This window comes from Zea mays, chromosome 1 (genome assembly GCF_902167145.1).
Source record: "Zea mays cultivar B73 chromosome 1, Zm-B73-REFERENCE-NAM-5.0, whole genome shotgun sequence".
NCBI classification, from domain to species: Eukaryota; Viridiplantae; Streptophyta; class Magnoliopsida; order Poales; family Poaceae; genus Zea; species Zea mays.
Genome location: NC_050096.1, coordinates 243305385 through 243329847, shown reverse-complemented (window position 1 = coordinate 243329847; position 24463 = coordinate 243305385). Strand labels below are relative to the sequence as shown.

At 44.6% G+C, this 24463-nt stretch overlaps 1 protein-coding gene across 1 annotated transcript; it reads right to left on the bottom strand.

Annotated features, from left to right (window-relative positions):
• Positions 1-20346: 20346 nt before the first annotated feature.
• Positions 20347-21892, bottom strand: LOC109943515 (expansin-A15). The gene is made up of 2 exons (XM_020546771.1): positions 21429-21892; positions 20347-21296 (listed from the first exon to the last, which is right to left on the bottom strand). Exons 1-2 carry the CDS (start codon positions 21562-21564, stop codon positions 20659-20661), a joined length of 774 nt encoding a protein of 257 aa, XP_020402360.1. The 5' UTR covers positions 21565-21892; the 3' UTR covers positions 20347-20658.
• Between the last annotated feature and the right edge of the window lie 2571 nt (positions 21893-24463).

The window sequence follows — 24463 nt, the reverse complement described above, 5'->3', positions numbered from 1 at the left end:
GTTGAATGATTACATGGAGCCATTTCCAAAGCAGAACGAAACTGCTCCACTCCCTGGCGTTGTATTTCGAGAGAAATTAAATAGTATTAACAATGAAAGAGATCAGTGCTACATAGATTTTTGAATGGATTCACCATTAGATTAGCATTGGCTGATTAAATCATGTATACCAGTAGAACGATAGATAGTTAAAGAACGCACAGGCCATGTCTGCAAGGAAATGAATTAAACACATAAAGCGGATGTTTCAATTCTTACGAAATTTGATCTTCTGCATGAGAAGAACCTTTTTTCACCTCAAGCATGGTAAAATTCTTTTTATGCCCTAAAATTCCAATTCTAGCACTGTGTCCTGCATAAAAAAGCAATAGCAAGGATTGAGATTAAAGCTCAGAGGTAGAAGACACCACATCAATAAGGCTTCCTATAAGGCATAACATCAACTAACCTGAAGGTTGTACTGACCAGCTGGTGCAATGTAACTTATTTTCCTCATAGAACCTGGTGGAAGAGCAACATGGTGTTGCATCAATGTATTCTCAAAAACAATCTGCAACACACACAGTCAGCAATCATTAGGATGTAAACACAGGTCAACAACATCCATCTCCATAGTCCATATCATAGACGGCTAGTCTTCAGAATGAATGTCAAGAAGTTACAGCGTATAGATCTCCACATGTGATGACATGTCCAACACCTGGAAATATAACAAGAAATTACATACAACTTAGCGATAACAAAAACTGTATGCAAGACCATTTGGAGAATGTGGTACTACATTAAGTCACTACCTAGTTTCTTTGGCTGGAATTTTTCCCATATCAGCTAACAATTTAATTTGCCCTCGGTAGATAGATATAGCTTTCTAATTATTAAATAGTTCATACAATTTAAATTACCAGTTAATATCCACAGTCGACGCCACCATAATAGTTCATACAATCTCAGGTGGCTAAGACCAAATCCTTTTTATCCCAAGCTGAATCTGGCTCAAACATGAAAACAAGGAAAATAATATTCATGACAAATAAAGGCAATCTGAAATTTAAGGATGGGTTACACAATATACCTTGGTATTTTTCTTATCATTCAAAATTGAACTGCCTTCTTTCTTCAATGGAACATAGGAGCTGCTTCGGTGTCTATTTCCTGTACTATGAGATAAATGCCATAGCCTCTGACCATTATATGCAGGACTTCATAGTTTGGTTAGCAGATAACCGTGGTAATAGATAAATTTCAATGGAAACTAAGGAAAACCTTGAAATGGACGTGTCTGATTGGTTACCACCTAACAGTTACATGTTAAGGGGAGTAGAACGACAAATAGATGGCTGGTAGTAGCACAGATCGACAAAGAGAAATAGTAGAAGTACCAAGTGAAGCAATGTCTTGTTCAGGCCTAGACTACATAGGCATGCTTTACATATCGCGAGTATGGTCCTCGCAAGATTGCACGCATATCATAGCTACGACCAGCTACTACCCTAGAAGCACCAAAAGGCATAACTTGCAGTCAAGCACACAGCATAGCGCTGCTCATATCTTACAAGCATAAAACCATACTCCCTGCACAGCAGGGGGGCAAGTTCTAAGAGTAACCTAGATGAACTGGGATAGTTCCCAAAAGCGATCTTCAGTTCCCAAAAGCGGGTCTCCATAGCTGGTGGCGCTCGTGTCCAAAAGCACTGCAACTAAAAAAGGGTAGCAATCAATTAACAAGTTTTGGCAAACATTGCAATCTCAAATATAATGTCTACTTTTTTCCGTAGATCTCGACTGAAGAAGTCTATGAAGGTAATCCATTCGAAATCACTTGACTATCGATTTTTTTGATTTGCTAATGTTTTAGCCTATTGACCTCTTTTCCGAAAACTTGCTAATTTCTATTTTGACCTATATCGGTAGAAGGTTACACCATTTTCTCTTTTATTCATATATTAGTTCAATCAACAGCATATGGATCTGTTGTTAGCTTTAGAATGCTTGTTTGAGATATCTGATGACCTGTGAACTTGCTTTGAATGTTGTTCCTGTGCAGCACAGTGTTTTAGTTAGCTAAAAGTAGCTATTACTGATCATTGGGCTTTTGATTTGCGTAGTACCGACTGCCTTATATTACATGCAATTGGAACACTTGGAAGCATATATCTCATGAAGTTGTAGGGCAGAATTGGACATACCGCTACTCAGCATCAACGTCTCTAGAACCAGCAACATTGGCATCTCCTGTGTCTTCATCTCTAAAAAGTTTCTTGGCAACCTTCTTGGAAGGTGATGTCTGAGCCCTATGAAAAGTTTGGTCCCATGGCATGCATGCAAAAGTGATGAGATGGTACAGGAATAACAGTCTAGGTAGTTTGCTTGGCATGAACCTAACCTTTTTCCAGTAACACTTTTGTGAGCCTTGTTTGTAGACCCATCTAGCACGTTGTAAGCAGCTCCTGATGGTGTCTGCACGTTAGGCGAAGAAGTGACAATTTCTGTTCCTTGGAGCAGATTGTCTCCCTGATGTGGGGCTGTCTGTATGTTACCCTGCAATGAAAACACATGTCTAGGGCTTATTTCTTAGTGTATACAGAAGGAGAATGATGCTTTATATTGTAGGTAGCTATTTTGTTCCACTGAGTACAACAATGAACCTTGGCAATAGATGAAACTTTGTGACTCTCTGGTGTCAGTGACGGCTCGCGGATGAAGGCAGCCCCCCTGTTCTGTGTGACACCTGATCCTTGTCCTACCGCGGAGTTAGCAGCCAGACAAAAAACAGGTTAGAGCCACAAGAGCTGCAGTTGATGGTGAGAGCACCTAGAGGGGGGGTGAATAGGTGATCCTGTAAAAACTTAATCTTATAGCCACAAAACTTGGTTAAGAGTTAGCACAGTTAATGCCAAGTGGCTGGAGAGAAGATATTGCACAGTACGATAACCACAGAAGATCAAACACAGAGAAGACACAGTGGTTTATCCCGTGGTTCAGCCAAGTACAAAAACTTGCCTACTCCACGTTGTGGCGTCCCAACGGACGAGAGTTGCACTCAACTCCTCTCAAGTGATCCAATGATCAACTTGAATACCACAGTGTTATGCTTTTCTTTTCTTATCCCGTTCGCGAGGAATCTCCACAACTTGGAGCCTCTCGTCCTTACACTTTTGATGTTCACAAAGAATCACGGAGTAAGGAGGGAAAGAGCAACACACACAAGACTGCAAAAGATCAGAGCAACACGCACACAAGTTGCAACACGAGCTCGAAACACAACTCAAGAGTTCACAACTCCACTAGAGCTCTATGTGCTATCACAATGAAAAGACTGCGCGAAATCGATGTCTTGGTGCTTAGAGATGTTGTAGGAATGCTTGATGTACTCCTCCATGCGCCAAGGGGTCCCTTTTATAGCCCCAAGGCAGCTAGGAGCCGTTAGGAACAAATCTGGAAGGCCATCTTTGCCTTCTGTCTCGTGGCGCACCGGACAGTCCGGTGCACACCGGACACTGTCCGGTGCCCGATTTGTTTCCATAAAAAGCGCATCCGACCGTTGCTGTCTGATGCATATCTGCGCACCGTTGGCGCACCGGACATGTCCGGTGCACACCGGACAGTCCGGTGTACCTTTCCGACCGTTGGCTCGGCCACGAGTCGCGCGCCGATCGCGCGGCCGACCGTTGGCCCGGCCGACCGTTGGCTCACCGGACAGTCCGGTGCACACCGGACAGTCCGGTGAATTTTAGCCGAAGTCGCCGGAGAAAAACCCGAGAGCGGCTGGTTTGCCCCGCGCTGGTCTGGCGCACCGGACACTGTCCGGTGCACACCGGACAGTCCGGTGCCCCAGCCCGAAGCAGCCTTTGGCTGTACACAGCCACTCTCCACTTCTTTTTCTTTTTCCTGTTTCTAACACTTAGACAAGAATATTAGTATTCGAAACTAATGTACTAAGGCTTAGAAACATACCTTTACTTGTGATTTGCACTTTGTTCACCCATGAGCATATTTTCACATTTAAGCACTTGTGTTTGCACTCAATCACCAAAATACTTAGAAATGGCCCAAAGGCACATTTCCCTTTCAATCTCCCCCTTTTTGGTGATTTATGCCAACACAACATAAAGCAACTAGAACAAGTGCAAAATCACTTCAAATAAAAACTAACTTTGAGTTTTATCCAATTTTGGCATATATGGATCATCTTTTGCCACCACTTGGTTTGTTTTTGTAAATCAAACTCAAATCTCTATCTCTAAGTCAAACACACGTGTTGAAGTATAAAGAGAGTCATTCCAAAAGATTGATCAAAGATTTCAAAAACTCCCCCTTTTCCCATAATCACTACTTCTCCCCACAGGAAGCCAACTTTTGACAAAAGAGACAATAAGAGAGTTTTGACAAAACAAAAAGCTCTATTTCACTATTTTCAAAATTTCTCAAGTGGTAGCTGATCCATTTATTGCTATGGCCTTTATTTTCTCCCCCTTTGGCATCAAGCACCAAAACGGGATCAACTTTGGCCCATTAACTCCATTGCCTCACCAAGATCTTCAATTAAGAGCAAATGGCAATAAGAGTTCATGAGATGGACTTGGAATAAGTTACCCTCTCATCGAAGTGCAGTGGAAGTCTTTCATGGTCCAAGTCCACCTTTTCCCTTTCAATTCTCCTTTGAGACTAAATCAAGCAAACTCAAGCATATGGTTAATCTCAAAGGGTCAAGTTGTAACACATCTCCCCCTAAACATGTGCATCACTTTGCAATGGACTTGTGAGGTCCAGGGAGTGTTTGTACAACTTGAGCACCATAATAAGCAACAAAATGCAGAATGAACATGATCAAAGGCATAAACACATGTATGCTACAATTCAATCCAAGTTCCGCGAATCTAAGACATTTAGCTCACTACGCAGCCTGCAAAAGGTCTTCTCATCTAGAGGCTTGGTAAAGATATCGGCTAGCTGGTTCTCGGTGCTAACATGAAACACTTCGATATCTCCCTTTTGCTGGTGGTCTCTCAAAAAGTGATGCCGGATGTCTATGTGTTTTGTGCGGCTGTGCTCAACAGGATTTTCCGCCATGCGGATAGCACTCTCATTATCACATAGGAGTGGGACTTTGCTCAGATTGTAGCCAAAGTCCCTGAGGGTTTGCCTCATCCAAAGTAGTTGTGCGCAACATTGTCCTGCGGCAACGTACTCGGCCTCAGCGGTGGATAGGGCAACGGAAGTTTGTTTCTTAGAGTTCCACGACACCAGGGACCTTCCTAAGAATTGGCACGTCCCCGATGTACTCTTCCTATCGACCTTGCATCCAGCATAGTCGGAATCTGAGTATCCAACCAAGTCAAAGGTAGACCCCTTTGGATACCAGAGCCCGAAGCAAGGCGTAGCAACTAAATATCTCAAAATTCGCTTCACCGCCACTAAGTGACACTCCTTAGGATCGGATTGAAATCTAGCACACATGCATACGCTAAGCATAATATCCGGTCTACTAGCACATAAATAAAGCAAAGAACCTATCATGGACCGGTATGCTTTTTGATCAATGGACTTACCTCCTTTGTTGAGGTCGGTGTGTCCGTCGGTTCCCATCGGAGTCTTTGCGGGCTTGGCGTCCTTCATCCCAAACCGCTTTAGCAGATCTTGCGTGTACTTCGTTTGGGAGATGAAGGTGCCTTCCTTGAGTTGCTTCACTTGGAACCCAAGGAAGTAGTTCAACTCTCCCATCATCGACATCTCGAATTTCTGCGTCATCACCCTGCTAAACTCTTCACAAGACTTTTGGTTAGTAGAACCAAATATTATGTCATCGACATAAATTTGGCACACAAACAAATCACCATCACATGTCTTTGTAAAAAGAGTTGGATCGGCTTTCCCAACCTTGAAAGCATTAACAATTAGAAAGTCTCTAAGGCATTCATACCATGCTCTTGGGGCTTGCTTAAGTCCATAGAGCGCCTTAGAGAGCTTACACACATGGTCGGGGTACCGTTCATCCTCGAATCCAGGGGGTTGCTCTACGTACACCTCCTCCTTGATTGGCCCGTTGAGGAAAGCGCTCTTCACATCCATTTGGTACAACCTGAAAGAGTGATGAGCAGCATATGCTAGCAAGATACGAATTGATTCTAGCCTAGCCACAGGAGCAAAAGTCTCCTCGAAATCCAAACCTGCGACTTGGGCATAACCTTTTGCCACAAGTCGAGCCTTGTTTCTCGTCACCACTCCGTGCTCGTCTTGTTTGTTGCGGAACACCCACTTGGTTCCCACAACATTTTGCTTAGGACGAGGCACCAGCGTCCAAACTTCATTCCTCTTGAAGTTATTTAGCTCCTCTTGCATGGCCAACACCCAATCCGGATCTAGCAAGGCCTCCTCTACCCTGAAAGGCTCAATAGAAGAGACAAAGGAGTAATGCTCACAAAAATTAACTAATCGAGATCGAGTAGTTACTCCCTTGCTAATGTCACCCAGAATTTGGTCGACGGGATGATCCCTTTGAATCATCGCTCGAACTTGGGTTGGAGGTGTCGGTTGCGCTTCTTCCTCCATCACATGATCATCTTGTGCTCCCCCTTGATCACACGCCTCCTGTTGATGAACCTGTTCATCGTCTTGAGTTGGGGGATGCATCATAGTTGAGGAAGAAGGTTGATCTTGCTCATCTTGTTCCTGTGGCCGCACTTCTCCAATCGCCATGGTTCGTATAGCAGCCGTCGGAACATCTTCTTCATCTACATCATCACAATCAAAGACTTGTTCTCTTGGAGAGCCATTAGTCTCATCAAATACAACGTCGCTAGAGACTTCAACCAAACTCGATGATTTGTTGAAGACTCTATACGCCTTTGTATTTGAGTCATAACCTAACAAAAACCCTTCTACAGCTTTGGGAGCAAATTTAGAATTTCTACCCTTCTTCACTAGAATGTAGCACTTGCTCCCAAATACACGAAAGTAAGATACATTGGGTTTGTTACCGGTTAGTAGCTCATACGACGTCTTCTTGAGGAGACGATGAAGGTAGACCCTATTGATGGCGTGGCAAGCCGTGTTCACGGCTTCCGTCCAAAAGCACTCGGGGGTCTTGAACTCTCCTAGCATCGTCCTCGCCATGTCGATGAGCGTCCTGTTCTTCCTCTCTACCACACCATTTTGCTGTGGTGTGTAGGGAGCGGAGAACTCGTGCTTGATCCCTTCCTCTTCAAGGAACTCCTTCACTTGAAGGTTCTTGAACTCGGACCCGTTGTCGCTCCTTATCTTCTTCACTTTGAGCTCAAACTCATTTTGAGCTCTCCTGAGGAAGCGTTTGAGGGTCCCTTGGGTTTCAGACTTGTCCTGCAAAAAGAACACCCAAGTGAAGCGGGAAAAATCATCTACAATAACTAGACCATACTTACTTCCTCCTATACTCAGATAGGCGACGGGTCCGAAGAGGTCCATATGCAGCATCTCCAAGGGTCTTGATGTCGTCATCACATTTTTGGTGTGATGAGAGCCTCCCACTTGTTTCCCTGCTTGACAAGCTGCACAAGGTCTATCTTTTTCGAATTGAACATTAGTTAGACCTATTACATGTTCTCCCTTTAGAAGCTTGTGAAGGTTCTTCATCCCCACATGTGCTAAGCGGCGATGCCACAGCCAGCCCATGCTAGTCTTAGCAATTAAGCATGCATCTAGACCGGCCTCCTCTTTTGCAAAATCAACTAAGTAAAGTTTGCCGTCTAATACACCCTTAAATGCTAGTGAACCATCACACCTTCTAAAGACAGACACATCTATATTTGTGAATAGACAGTTATACCCCATATTGCATAATTGACTAACAGATAGCAAGTTATATCCAAGAGACTCTACTAAAAACACATTAGAAATTGAGTGCTCATTAGAAATTGCAATTTTACCTAAACCTTTTACCTTGCCTTGATTCCCATCACCGAATATAATTGAATCTTGGGAATCTTTATTCTTGACGTAGGAGGTGAACATCTCCTTCTCCCCCGTCATATGGTTTGTGCATCCGCTGTCGATAATCCAGCTTGAACCCCCGGATGCATAAACCTGCAAGGCAAATTTAGGCTTGGGTCTTAGGTACCCAACTCATGTTGGGTCCTACAAGGTTAGCACATATATTCTTAGGGACCCAAATGCAAGTTTTATCTCCCTTGCATCTTGCCCCTAACTTCCTAGCAATTACCTTCTTGCCCTTTCTACAAATAGCAAAGGGAGCATTGCAAGTATAATAAATGGTAGAAGGTTCATTTGCTACTTTCCTAGGAGCATGAATAACATTCTTTTTAGGAACAACATTTTTCCTAGTAACATTTCTATCATACACATAAGAAGAACTAGGAGCAAACATGGCATGAGAATCATAAACATATGAATCAAAAGCATCATAACTTCTATTTGCATTTCTAGTATGTCTTCTATCATGATACAAAAAGGCATGGTTCCTTTTAGCACTAGTAGCCATAGGGGCCTTCCCTTTCTCCTTGGCGGGAATGGGAGCCTTATGGCTTGTTAAGTTCTTGGCTTCCTTCTTGAAGCCAAGTCCATCCTTAATTGAGGGGTGTCTACCAACCGTGTAGGCATCCCTAGCAAATTTTAGCTTTTCAAAATCACTTTTGCTAGTCTTAAGTTGAGCATTAAGACTAGCTACTTCATCATTTAGTTTTGAAATTGAAACTAGGTGTTCATTACAAGCATTAATGTCAAAATCCTTACACCTAGTACAAATTGCAACATGTTCTACACAAGAGTTAGATTTATTTGCTACTTCTAATTTAGCATTCAATTCATCATTAATGCTTCTTAATTTAGAAATTGTCTCATGGCAAGAAGATAATTCACAAGAAAGCATTTCATTTCTTTTAATTTCTAGAGCAAGAGAATTTTGTGCACTAACAAATTTATCATGTTCTTCATACAACAAATCCTCTTGCTTTTCTACAAGTATGTTCTTATCATTCAAGGCATCAATCAATTCATTAATTTTGTCTACCTTGGTTCTATCTAGACCTTTAAACAAGCATGAATAATCAATTTCATCTTCATCACTAAATTCATCATCACTAGAAGAAACATAAGCGGTATCTCGAGTACTCACCTTCTTCTCCCTTGCCATAAGGCAAGTATGACGCTCGTAGGGGAAGAGAGATGACTTGTTGAAGGCGGTGGCGGCAAGTCCTTCATTGTCGGAGTCGGAGGAGGAGCAGTCCGAATCCCACTCCTTTCCGATATGTGCTTCGCCCTTGGCTTTCTTGTAGTGCTTCTTCTTCTCTCTTTTGTTCCCCTTTTCCTGGTCACTTTCATTATCCGGACAGTTAGCAATAAAATGACCAAGCTTACCGCATTTGAAGCATGATCGCTTTCCCTTGGTCTTAGTCTTGCTTGGCTGTCCATTGCGACTCTTTAGCACCGTCTTGAATCTTTTGATGATGAGGGCCATCTCTTCATCATTAAGACCGGCCGCTTCAATTTGCGCCACCTTGCTGGGCAGCGCCTCCTTGCTCCTTGTTGCCTTGAGAGCAATGGGTTGAGGCTCATGGATTGGGCCATTCAACGCGTCGTCCACGTACCTCGCCTCCTTGATCATCATCCGCCCGCTTACAAATTTTCCAAGAATTTCCTCGGGCGACATCTTGATGTACCTAGGATTTTCACGAATATTGTTCACCAAGTGAGGATCAAGAACGGTAAATGACCTTAGCATTAGGCGGACGACGTCGTGATCCGTCCATCGCGTGCTTCCGTAGCTCCTTATTTTGTTGATAAGGATCTTGAGCCGGTTGTATGTTTGTGTCGGCTCCTCGCCCCTTATCATCGCGAATCGTCCGAGCTCGCCCTCCACCAATTCCATCTTGGTGAGTAAGGTGACATCATTCCCCTCATGAGAGATTTTGAGGGTGTCCCAAATCTGCTTGGCATTGTCCAAGCCGCTTACCTTGTGATACTCGTCCCTGCACAAAGAGGCTAGCAACACAGTAGTAGCTTGTGCATTTTTATGAATCTGTTCATTAATAAACGAAGGACTATCCGAGCTATCAAACTTCATTCCACTTTCCACAATCTCCCAAATGCTTGGATGGAGAGAAAATAGGTGAGTACGCATTTTGTGACTCCAAAATCCGTAGTCCTCTCCATCAAAGTGAGGAGGCTTGCCAAGTGGAATGGGGAGCAAATGAGCATTTGAACTATGCGGAATGCGCGAATAATCAAAAGAAAAGTTTGAGTTAACCGTCTTTTGTTTGTCGTGGTCGTCGTCCTTTTGGGAAGAAGAGGACTCATCGCTGTCGTAGTAGACGATCTCCTTGATGCGTCTTGTCTTCTTCTTCTTCCCATCTTTTCGCTTGTGGCCCGAGCCCGAGTCATTGGACTTGTCATCCCTTGGCTCGTTGACGAAGGACTCCTTCTCCTTATCGTTGATCACGATTCCCTTCCCCTTAGGATCCATCTCTTCGGGCGGTTAGTCCCTTTCTTGAAGAGAACGGCTCTGATACCAATTGAGAGCACCTAGAGGGGGGGGTGAATAGGTGATCCTGTAAAAACTTAATCTTATAGCCACAAAACTTGGTTAAGAGTTAGCACAGTTAATGCCAAGTGGCTGGAGAGAAGATATTGCACAGTACGATAACCACAGAAGATCAAACACAGAGAAGACACAGTGGTTTATCCCGTGGTTCGGCCAAGTACAAAAACTTGCCTACTCCACGTTGTGGCGTCCCAACGGACGAGAGTTGCACTCAACTCCTCTCAAGTGATCCAATGATCAACTTGAATACCACAGTGTTATGCTTTTCTTTTCTTATCCCGTTCGCGAGGAATCTCCACAACTTGGAGCCTCTCGTCCTTACACTTTTGATGTTCACAAAGAATCACGGAGTAAGGAGGGAAAGAGCAACACACACAAGACTGCAAAAGATCAGAGCAACACGCACACAAGTTGCAACACGAGCTCGAAACACAACTCAAGAGTTCACAACTCCACTAGAGCTCTATGTGCTATCACGATGAAAAGACTGCGCGAAATCGATGTCTTGGTGCTTAGAGATGTTGTAGGAATGCTTGATGTACTCCTCCATGCGCCAAGGGGTCCCTTTTATAGCCCCAAGGCAGCTAGGAGCCGTTGGGAACAAATCTGGAAGGCCATCTTTGCCTTCTGTCTCGTGGCGCACCGGACAGTCCGGTGCACACCGGACACTGTCCGGTGCCCGATTTGTTTCCATAAAAAGTGCATCCGACCGTTGCTGTCTGATGCATATCTGCGCACCGTTGGCGCACCGGACATGTCCGGTGCACACCGGACAGTCCGGTGTACCTTTCCGACCGTTGGCTCGGCCACGAGTCGCGCGCCGATCGCGCGGCCGACCGTTGGCCCGGCCGACCGTTGGCTCACCGGACAGTCCGGTGCACACCGGACAGTCCGGTGAATTTTAGCCGAAGTCGCCGGAGAAAAACCCGAGAGCGGCTGGTTTGCCTCGCGCTGGTCTGGCGCACCGGACACTGTCCGGTGCACACCGGACAGTCCGGTGCCCCAGCCCGAAGCAGCCTTTGGCTGTACACAGCCACTCTCCACTTCTTTTTCTTTTTCCTGTTTCTAACACTTAGACAAGAATATTAGTATTCGAAACTAATGTACTAAGGCTTAGAAACATACCTTTACTTGTGATTTGCACTTTGTTCACCCATGAGCATATTTTCACATTTAAGCACTTGTGTTTGCACTCAATCACCAAAATACTTAGAAATGGCCCAAAGGCACATTTCCCTTTCAGATGGGGAGAGGGTGCAGTGAAAAGAGTTGTACTCAAAAAGAAACCTACTAAGTCAGAAGGGGGGAATGCTTGTTCTGTAGATGGAAAAAATGCCTTTAAACTGTAACACTACGGCCTAAACGCTGTTATGGCCCCTCCCAGTGTAATGTGGCTGAGTCTTTAATATGGGCGGAACATATTCTGAATATCTACCTGAGCTATAATATTGTGGTTGCTTCAAGTAATTTTCTGAGATATACACCAGTTTTGTGTGCAACATGTGCGCAGCATATGGTGTTCTGGACAAATGACGCATATTAGCCTCTTTTTAGCATATGTTGAATTTCTGGTGTAGTTTGTGCAGCATGTTTGCAGTGTATGACTTTAGTTCTGTTTCCATATGCACTAATCATTACTCAATTTGACCAGTTTAATATCAATCAGTGTAGGTTCAGCCAATTGTTTATACTTTTTTTAGAAAGCTGCCTAGTTTCAGGTGAGCAGACAGCAGAGTGCCAGTTTGTGTCTATTCGGCAGACTTTGCAGTTTGTGTCGTTTCAGCTTTAGGTGACCCATCATATACAGGTAGAACAAAATGGAAAGAAACAAGCAGAGGAAACAAACCATTAGTTTCATTTCTAACTTGGCATAAACTAACGTACATAGGTCTACTAAACAGATATGATAAGATGTACCTTGAGAAAGTATGGTCGACGATGGCTGTGAGGACGGTGTAGTTGGAAGTATGTTACCACCATCCATTTCTGCGTTTATAGCATTCACTTGGAAGGAAACATTGCCATAAATAATTGTGCTTTCGGTGAAGCTAACATTCCACTCGAAAGACTTTTCCAGTAGATTTGTAATCTCTTTTGGAATGAAATCGGGTGGATTAGTCGAGATGAGGGTGTCCACATTTTTTTTAATGAGGCGCTGCGCCATTCGTCCAAAGAAGATAAATTCGGCGGTGTCAGTGTCGTCTTCAGCAGTGAGGGATATCTTGTACCTGCATAGAGTGGTTCGATTGCCAGACATCACAAACCATGAAATCTGTCCTAGACACTAAATGTCTCCTTTAGTTGCCATAGTTTGTTTTAACGACTTTTCTTTTAGCTATATTACCAGAACAAGCACACTATGCACAAACTGGCATAGGTCTATCTTACAGATGTACGGTATGCTAATGCGTTGCGCACTAAACTTCACCAAACTTAAGATACTCTAACTGCATAAGCCATATACTGGACAACCTCCATCATAGGAACTCTTCTGGTTGTAGTTGGAACTGAAGCAGCCATATCTACTATCTACCTGATTGGTAACCAAAACCTTGCACAGGGCTATTGCCCCTGCTCAAATGCTGTGCATACCTCAAACGAATTTCTAGGGCATATTTACATCCCTGACATCAGCTGGGTAGCTATGAATCTCTGCATTGCTATTACTGATGGGTTCAAGAATCAAAGCCAAATACGAAATGCGTACAGTAATTTTTACTTCTTTTCTAGTATTCACCTCCAAATTGCAATATGCAACTGAAAGGGGTAAAGTTGGTCTATGTCTATCGTGCTTACAGTGTGCTTAATTTAGAACGCGTATGAGTTAACATTTTTAGATCTAAATAGAAGGTGTCTAGAAGGTCCTTAACAAAAACGGAGAGAGTCGTAGAAGAGTTGACCTTGGGGTAGGCGATCCAATGCTGTCACAGGAACTATTGGTGCACTTGTATGTGTCACCGTTTGGTTTGGTTGTCCTAAGGCATTTTTTGCATGTGTTGTACCACCATGATCTATCAATCTTGTGAATCTTTACGATGACAAGCCATTCCTTCTTCTGTAAACAATGTAACTGAAGTGAATAGCTATGAACCTGTGATAAAACTTAGGATTGAAAGGCTTAGCCGAGTAGTGGTACCTTATTTTCAAAAGGATGGAGGTACTTAATATCCTTGAGTTTCTTATGTTCAGGCACTGCAATCACTGTACCCTCAGCAGCTGCTTTCCCCTGATCCCAAATGACAGGGTGGTAGTTGGTTTCAGCACTGCTTACCCATGTCAGTTTACGAATGGCAATAATCAGATTTGGTGAGAAAGATGACGGAAAATTGTATGTCTGAAAACCTAGGATGAGTAAGTTACCTAGTTCTGAGAGCGTTTACTTCCGAGACCGGTGCGTTTATGTACCACTTGCATGATGATCCATCGGATAAAGACACATTATCTAAAATACAATGGAACCTTTTAGACGCTCATGCGTATTAGCAGCGCAATAAAAGGGATGTAGTAGACTTACCAGTGTAACTCCTCACGAGAGTGCCAACAAATATTATTATCTGTGGTGAGGATCCACTGTCCCTGTGGATCTGTTCAGCTGGGAAAGTTGTGGCCCGCTCGCCCCAAAGCACAACATCAACGGCTGGCCCAGTATCCCTGTCAGAGTGAAGAACAGCGAGTTTACAAATAAACCGTTTATTGTATCATGTTAGTCGTGGACACTACAAAGAAAAAAAGTCATAAATGGTGCGTCTAGAGCGCTATTTCATACTGCCAATTATGTGCAAAGTACGTAAACCACTAAATGCTAGGCCTCAAAATAGCTGTCTGTTTAAATGGCCGATGGCAGATGAAGTTGTCTAGTAATCTTCTATATGAGCAATAGATAATATCAGACATGGAGGATTGGCTGAGCAGGGAAAATGATCTTTTCTAAGGTACATTGCAATGAAGTATGGTGAACCGAAGACATAGGTAGTTTAAAACCAGTTTTCCTTTGCAAGGAAGATGGCCTTTTTTATTTCCCACTATGGCCAACCTGTTTGTAGCATAACCCTTGCATGATTTGTGGACATAGTCCTGCTGAGTTTTAGGACGCAAATTGACCCCCGCGTGATCTAATGGTGTTCTTACTGTCTAGGTGCATTTACCCTTTATCTATTCCCTTGAGTGTATCGACGATTTTGCTAGCGTGGAGAATAAGAAGCGGTAGCCCCCATACGGATGATAATCTGTGGTTTAGGTTGAGGCTGTTCACGGGTTCCTTGCAATGTTGGTGCAAACAAAACTGTGCAACATACACGTGTGCGGCACCCAAAAGGAATGTATAGCAGCATAGGAATGCAAACGATACCTTGCATTGCTTATAGTGACTGTTCTCTTCATAACCTCAGCCTGTCGTCCCCTTGTGCGCAGCGACGAAACATGGGAGATCACACTGACAACACCGAGCACATCTACAATAGAAACGGCGAGGGCATTAGTACTGTATTCACGCTACTTGTAGCATGGAAACCACTATGTCTAGAAGGTTACCCATGAAATATTCCTTGTAGTCCACGCGCGGTTGCAGCTGTTCTATGGGAGTGAGGTTATATGTGCAAACCGGAAAAGCAGGGGGGATCTGGAGGACAACCTCAACCGTAGTCCACTTTGTAAAGCTGATCATATTGCAGTTTTCAACCGGTTTGTAGAATCTGTTAGCTTTCCTGACTAAGAAATACTTCAGGTTGTATACCCCTCCCTCATCAAGCAGCGCACTGAACTGTTGGCATAACGGAGGATAGACCTAGGCATGTATGTTGTTTCCCTAACAAAAGGAGGTAACATTTTAAACAACACGCAAGAACTGCATAGAAAATTGTATATCATGTTGTATGAGCTGATGGTTATTATGCATGCACAAGTATTAGACCAGTATAAAGATGCATGTACCTCTTCATCAAGCAAAACAAGATCAGTATGCAGGAGCCTACTGTCATCCTGAGGATCAAGGAATTCCCAAAGCCTAGAGACACGCACACACAGGCTGTGAGAGCAGTCTCCAACCATAAGGCTAGGAATGAGTATGTCCCCCATCTGCAGTAAAGAAACAGTGGTCAGTCATTTCCAGCGAAATAAGCAACCAACAAACATTACACTCAATGTTGATAAGGGCAGTATGGCCACCAAAAAAATATTTAGGATAGGAGAAACATGCCAGGTAAAGTTAGTCCAATATCATTGAGTAGGCATCTACCACGGATGTTGTCTGACAAGATCTACTGGAGCACCATTTAGTGCTTGCATGTCGGTCGGCTGCTAGACGAACGGTATAGGAGCCCAAAAATTGTTTTGGTGGGGAAGCAGTTGTACAACAGAATAGGTACGATAATTAAACGCGTTGCTGGTATACACATTTTTATTTTACATATTGGTTATGTACAAGTCTGAGTCGATAATGCACTAAGAAGTCTGCAGGGGGTCCGCATGTGAAGGTGACGAAGAGATCCGGTGGGCCGTATACTCTGCAGATGGCCATCGCGTCCTGGTAGTTCATCACATGGTACCTTCGGCCGCCCGTAAAAGATGCAGGCACAATAACTCTTCCACCAACCGAGTCCGCACTGGTGAGACCCTTGCCAATGGCGTCGGTTATCCCCTGTACGGATTCACAACGCAACTCTTTTTGGTGGTCCGCTATGAACTGCAATCGAGATGCCTCAATCGTAGAATACGCATCAACAGCTAGCTGGTTGCTTAGCCTACCATAGCAAGTGAATGGGTTCGGTTCGTTTGTGGTGGTGTCTGTTAGCGGTGGCAACCGCTGTAGGAAAGTCGAGTAAGGACTTGTCGCCTACAAACGGCGTGCACACGCATCTTAGTACGCGCATAGAGCTGTAGTAGATACAAGCAGCATGAAAAGGTTGACAGCCATTAACCTGGCCGCTTTTGACGAACCTGCTGAGAGTACAACGAAATCGCATAACGCGACGCATGTGCCGGCGCCAAAGCGGATGGCTGATCAAGTGTGTTCATGTGTTCGATAGTAGCTGTTCAAAGACATAATGAATGCCTGGTTGTTTATGTGAAAGGGAAAGAGACAGATTGCCTTAAATAAAGGCTATATTCAACCAAAAGAGTGCATAAGCAGGGGACTAATGATAAAGATTTATCGGCGAAGATGAAGAGAGTCATGGATTTGTCGGAGGACCTATCAGAGAAGTTAAAGAGAAGCAAGGATAGGTTGGCTGTGTTATTGAATAAGCCGACTGTAGGCACCAGCAGGCGTCAGGAGCCCTGGTGCAGACTAATTTCACAATATTCCATGGTGGGACTTCTATTATGTCCTTTAACTTCTCTTTCAATCAGTAGAAGTTACTGAAGTGCTTGATTTCTCCTCATGAGGATACTACAGCAGACAGACTTCAATGATATTTAGGATCAAATATCTACAATCACAGCAGACAGACTTAATGTGATTGTAGATATTTGAGCAACCTCATGAGGAGAAATCAAGCACTTCAGTGTTATCCTGCACTTGCACTTGCAGTAGTATCCAGCTGGGGCAACACTCACATTTCAATGATATTCAGGATCATTTGTCATCTAAACGGGGCAAAGCCTCATCCTTTCTCTTTGGAAGAGGTCGGTGTTCATTGCTGTCTTGTGGTGAGACTTCATATTTGTCATCGTTGTTTCTTTGTAAACTATTACTTCTTAGTTCTAGAGTTCTGAATTCACAGCTGTTTATATGATAGTACAGACATAACGTCTCCCCCAAGTATTCTTCAGTGCTTGATGCACAATATTTTTTGTCCGCAATTGGTTTACCATTTATTATGTACACACTGTTGCAGGTCTATTAGCAGACCCACTTAATAAATGTAAAACGACGGAGGGCCAGAGCCAGTTTATCTCTGAAGATAATATATCATCTGGTCGGTGTCAGTTACTAAAGGAGGATTTGATTAATGCAACGGTTGATGTGAGTGACATCTCTGAGTCATTTGATAGTTGCCCATATTATCTAAGGTACACGTACATTCTGCTGTCTCATTAGATTCTGTTATTTGTGGTTTACTGAAACTTGTTTGGCCAGGAGACATGATACTATTTCTTCCACATAGGTGCATTAAGTTGAACCATGTGTCATCTATACACCATAATTTAAGCTCTTGACACAATGCTTGCTGATTCAGCACCCATGTTTTAATCTTGCATACATTTGTATGTCTGTACCTCAAGATCGCATGATCTATAGGATTTCTAAAAAAGTCTAATGATAATCTGTTTGTGTTGGGGACTTATTCTCAAATGCTATGAATTAAGAACAAGGCAACATAAAATGTTAGATATCAATGCCCTTCGTCTGCCGAAGCATTATCTCCACAAGGATTTAATGATCTTCGGACGAAGGTCACGAGCATAATATTACGAAGGTTTCACCTTCGTAATTAAACTTATAAAGATAATACAAAGTAAAGTAAAACATGAAACATTAAAGATAAATAAATGACATTATTCCCATATCTTATTATATGAATTTAAGATATTTGAATACAACGTTTAGGTACATTTATACCTTTGCCTTGACAAACAATAATTCCCGAGTGATGCGTTAGCAATTACAGGAATGCGTGAACAGTAAAGGAATACTGTTCACTATTTATAGGCACAGAACACAGCCTGTGAGGAATTACAATCATGCCCTTCATAAAAGTTTACAACAATGACTCAGACCCTTATGGACTAAAAGGTCATTCTATCTTTAAGTCGGTTCGACCCTTCATCTTCGGATATGCTATAATACCGAAGCTTCATGAATGGTTCCTTCGGCATCACGTACGAGCAGCTTCAGCCGAAGCTGTTTCTTTTCTCAGGACCTTCGGCGACGAAGCATGGTCCCAACAGTTTGGGACTATGAAACGCAGTGAGTAGATAGTAGTTTTTTTTGCTTTTCTCTTTAGGAAATAATTATTGATCATTTGTTATTGGCTGCTGAACAAATATCTTACACAACTCATGGTTGGAGCCAATTTTACACAAATGGCTTTCCCTATCCTGTATTCCAATTCTTGAAACATTTTGTAAACTATTATTTTCATTGTGCACAGAGCTTATTTGAATTCCTCTAGCCTTCAGAAAAATGCAAGCGTAATGCTCAAAATAATAGTTGTACTAAACAACATTCTGATACTGTTTAATTGCTTATCATTTAATCATTGCAGTAGTCAAGTAGTCGTTTACTGTCTTTGGCCTGATTTACTTTGGTATATGGTCGAAATTTTTAAACTTTGCTGCTCACATTCTAGGACAAGCGCAGATTCATCAATCGAACTTAAATACTGAAAACAGTCCTAGGACAAGCGCAGATTCATCAATCGAACTTAAATACTGAAAACAGTCCTAGGACAAGCGCAGATTCATCAAAGTTTAAATGATAAGGCCAAAGACAGTAAAGTTTACCAGATTCATCAATGTGAGCAAGTAAATCAGGCCAAAGACAGTAATGAGTTCACTTATGACCAGTATTTAAGTTTAACAGATCCTCTTATGACAATGTTGATCTGAGCAGCAAAGTAGTTTAACAGATCCTCTACTTACTGTCAGATGCTCAGAGGCCAAAGACAATGTTGATTTACTAGTATTTAACTTTAACAGATCCTCTACTTAGATGTTGCTGCTCAGATCCTCTACAGTAATGACCACACCTAATCTGGAAAAATGCAGAGAGACTATCCATGGACACCAAATCAACATAACAAAGAGAGGAATGGTGGAAGGAGTGGCTCACCTCGAATAGGCGCAGAAGAGACGACCTGCGCGTGCCTGCCCTTCTGCTACGTAGCAGATCTACAAGAACAACAGACATCATGAGTTCCAGGAACCGAGACAAGAAAATTAGCATTGGAAGAAATGAACGGACGACGGCGACGGAGTCGAGAGGAGAAAGGCGCTTCCGCCGGGTAGCAGGCCGACGGAAAGAGAAAGACACCAGCGAAGGGGCTCCACATATGTAGTAGAAAGCAGCGGGATGGGCGCTACGGCGAAGAACAGAAGAACAGCGAGCCTGCGCTGTTGGAAAAGCACAGGCGACGAGACGGATTTGTGGGATTTTAAAATCCGCTGAACAACCCTCACCTAACGTTATGGGCACAGCACCGAAGCACAGCGACGTGCGACGAGCTGGACAGAAGATCTACACCGACGCACTGACGTAGCCAACGGCGATTTTGGAAAACCTAAGATCTACAGCGGCGCACCGGCCTGTACCACGATGCTTGCGCTGTTGGAGAGGCTGAGGCGGCGCACTCACCTGGCTACAGCGGCGCAACCCCGCAGATCCGGTCGCAACCCCGCAGACCCGGCCGCCCTCGTGCACTCCGTCGCAGATCCGGTCGTGCCCGCGCCGTTCGTCGAAGTCGCGGTCGGAGCCGTCCAGTCGCGACACGACCCTCGGCAGTCGTGGACGAAGCCATCCCCTCGCGCGCGGACGCCGGTGCGCTGCCGTCGGAGGCCGTGTCACAGAGGCGGAGAAGACGACGGGTCACTGGTGACTGGTGGTGGAGGAGACGGGTCGCTCGTCGCTCGTGGCGTCGTGCCGTCGCCCCAAACGCGCCGACTGCAGGCCCACATCCCGGCCGTAAACGGGCCCACGTGCACTGTGCACGCACGCGTCGGACTGCACAGGCACGCGTCGGTGCGTGAGCGGACAATCTCGCGTGAAACGCTCTCGAGCCAGCACTCCCGCGTATCTTTTAACTAGAAGTAATTTTGGCAACCTCAGTGATAATGATAGTGATTTCGCATAGGTCACTGATGGAAGTCGGTGCGCTAACTGAACTTATATCACACGCACTCTCTTAAATTTTTTCTATCAAATATAAAACAGCTTACATTTTGTGTTCAGCGGTTGTACAGGGCTAGCAAGCAGCTGGCCCGACAGACGGAGACTACAAAATCTTAATTACTGCCAATTAATGCAAAATCAAGTTACAGTTACAGATACAAACTGAAGGAAAAGATTTGCACGACATGCATGCATGCATAATGCTACAGCCTCAGCCAGGAAGCTAATTTAACTATCTACTGATGCTATATTGCTATCCAAAGAGATGGGCTCGCTCCTACACAAGCTAAGGCACCTGTGGTCAGTAGGAGAACTGCAAGTTGCTTGTGAACGACATGCCGAACACCCAGTTGGGCGGCACGACGTTCTGGAAGACGATGGTCTGCCCGCCGCTGGACGTGACGCCGAAGGTGAGCGCCTGGCCGGCGATCCCGGCGAGCGACTGCCAGTTGGCGCCCCAGTTCCTGCTCATGGGCACCCGGTTGGTGCTGGAGCCCTGGACCCAGGCGCTGTCGACGGAGCCGCTGCCGCCGACGTTGGAGATGAGCACCAGCTCGTAGTGGTTGAACCCGGTGATGGTGAAGCGCACGCCGCCCTGCTTGGCGCACGGCACGCGCTGGTACAGCACCGGGATGATGCCGCCCTGGTAGACGCCGATCTGGAGCCACGCCGGCTGGGACATGTCGAAGTGCGGCCGCGGCGGGTTGCACCAGCCCCCGGTGCCGCCGGAGTAGGCGTAGTTTGGCGGGCACAGGTTGGTGGCCGTGACGGTGACGGCGCCGCCGCCCGGCCGGCACCACCGCGCGTCCGTCTGCGCGTCGCACGACACCTGGTAGCACTGCCCGCACGACGCGCCGCCGTTGTACAGCACCTGGCTCAGCGCCGCCGTGTACTGCCCGTACCCCGTCGCGTACAGGTTGCCGTACCCGCACGCGCCTCCTGCATATATGTTCGATCACATTAATTATCACATAGCTATCTCTGTCACGAAAACTGTGGCGTGGCGGTAATAGAGTACAGGAGCGCGACATGACATGCGCATACGGATGACTGGATGAGTAGGGTACGTACCCATTGTGCCCGAGGCGTCGCTGCCGCCGTAGAACGTGGCCGTGCCCCTGGACCAGCCCGCGTCGACGACGGCCGGCGCGGCAGCCAGCGCGACGAACACCACGAGGAACACGGCCAGAGGTTTGGGCGTCTTCATCGTTGCCACCGTACCCTTTGCGTCTCAAACAGTAGGATCGTCCAGTGCAGTGAAGATGGATCACACGCGAAGCTGACGGAGGGAGGAAAGGAAACGACGACTGTACGCGGACGTACGAGAGAAAAGGTACGGTGGTGTGGTACTCTTCGATGGGATCTGGTTCCTACAAGTCACTGGCGCGGCTCACACATCCACGCACCCGGCCGGCTCGTCGGTCGGTTCTTAAATAACAAGGGTTTCGAGTTCGATCGTGCTGACGAACAACAGTTGAATACAGGCGATCGAGATCGACGACGGACGCACGACGCCGCCACATGAGCGCTCGCAGCGACAGTTGCGCTGCGCATGCATGCCGATAGCCGATCGCCGACGATCAGATTCAGATCGGCGCTAGCTGCAAGTGCATGCGGATAGCCGGAACGTAACATGCGCGCATGGCCATCAAGCGAGAGTATATAGAAGATTCTGATCTCAAGTTATGCTTGCATTTTCTGGCCATCAAAGTCAGCTCTCTGACACCCGATCCAGGCGATTATCAAAACGAAGGACTGATGAATTCCGTGGACAGAATGATAAGTAATAAGAAGGGCAGCTGATAAGCAAGAAGTCGACAGGTAGGATCGCTCCGACAAACGACGCTACTAAACCCATTTGTTATATATTTGATCCGAACAACCCTGGCACATATGCCGGCCACGTGAGGCCGGCGCGCGGTGGACGTACCCATCCCAACCCCGCCGCCCGCCGCGGCGTGCCGGCGTCGACGCGTCGTCGAAGCGGCCAGGGCCCTTGGATCGTGCCGAGATGCCGTGCAGTGTGTGATTAATTATTAATCAGTATCACTTAGTCAATGTTTTTGCTTTAAGTTACGAGCGAGTGATATGCTAGTTCAAAGTGAATTATTTCGCGTGTTGTAAAATATGTGCGAGTCGAACATTTCTCTCTTTGTCACTGATGATAAACACAACACACTAGATAAAAAATAGAAGAACACATATATATGCGAAATAAAAAAAGAGAATATTCTTGATTTCTCTTAATATCTTTTCTCTATCGCCTCTCTTCCCTACTGTATAAAAGCACTAGTTCTTCTAGATTCCATCGTTATCTTTCTTTTTTTGCAAAGAGTCTTTATATTTCTTTCTAATTTAACCGAGGTCCAACTTATCCCTCGTCGAGTCTACACCAGCGGAGATTCCCCTCCTCTCTCGCGCCCGACTCACACGACTCCTCTCACTCGCGCGGGGACAACATTCCTCGACGACGGATAAGACCTATAGTTCCCACACATATCACATATGCAGTCCTGCGACGACCTAAAAGTTTCATAAGATCCCACATAAACAATGGTCTCGTATTAGGATTTCTTGTCCTCATTTTTCTTCTAGAGTATGCATATTTTACAACACTCCTTAGTACCATGTGCCCTTGTCGATGAGGATGAGAGTTTCTGATCTTCCGTGAAGCGAAGATAACTCTCAATTTCACTGGACTGGTACACATCAATCTAGCTTCAGATCAAAAAGACTTGAACCCTACAACCTTAACGTCACATCTATTCTAGTTATCAACAGCTTCATAGTTCGGTTTACCTCGTAGACAAGGCTAACCAATGCTCGAAACAAATAACACACATAAGAAGTCAAAAGAAGGATCCCGATTAAAGTTACAGATTGTGGATCTATTATCAAGCACTTGAAGTTTGGGTTTCACAACTGTTGGCGGTGATAGTTCAAAAACAAATTGATCTCAAGCAAAACCTAAACCCTAACTCGGACGATGGTGACTCAATATAAAGTGTTTGGGGGTGTTATGCATGTGCATACATCTCATAATGGGCTCTAAGATGATACATGACTCAATTGACTAAAAATGTGATTTCGCAGGACCCTTGCAGATTTTGGATGCTGACTTGTTTCGACAATTCTATGGACATAGATGGAAATTTGATGTGAAACAAAAATCATTGGTCAAATTTAAAAATATCTTTTAAAGCGTTGGTGGATCATCGAAAATGGAGTCAATATGTATCTCAAATGTCTGTTTTACTATAGACATGTCTTGGAGGGTGAGACAGACTCAAACTCGAGTTGGACCAGGTCTCACACTTGACTTGGACATCATTACTAGCCTTCTCTACCTCTACACCTCTCTACATGTACTTCATGGTCCTGTCCAATACTCTGAAGTATGATACATCATTAGGTATCAATTTATTCTCAAAACTATGAAAATGATCGTTTAAGAACAAGCTTAACTCTAGTTTCAATTATCACATTCAAGCTCTAGTCATTGGACCTTACATAATGGTTGAAGGACCAATGGGTGCAACCAAATGAGTGATGCCCTCCTCATCGTCCTCCTCTCGAAGTAGAGTCATGCTCAACTCAAGCTCATCTTCTTCTCTCAAGTATGATTCGAAATCTAGAATATTTAAAGTGGGACTGACCCTAAAATCATGTGGAAACTTAAGTTTATATGCATTAACATTAATTTTCTCAATTGTTTTAAAGCACGAGCATCTCTCAGCATCAATTTAGACTTACGCAACTTAGGAAGTCTATCTTTTCTCAAGTGCAACCAAACCAGATCATTTAGTTCAAGCTTAACTTCTTTTTTTCCTTCACTACTACCAATTCCATATTTTCATTGCCTTAGTGGGTTCATGTAATTTGAGTATAAAATTAGCATAATCTATATCATTATTATATGTTCACTTAGTGGTAGGAAAAGGCAAAAGATCAATCGGAGTATGATGGTTAAATCCATCCACTACTTGGAAGAGACTTATAGACTTACCTTGGTGGTGGAGTGTTTTGCGCATGCGAACTCATCATGCACCAAACATTGTTCCCATATCTTCCAGTTTTTCTTCAAAATTGCCCTAAACACTTAGTGA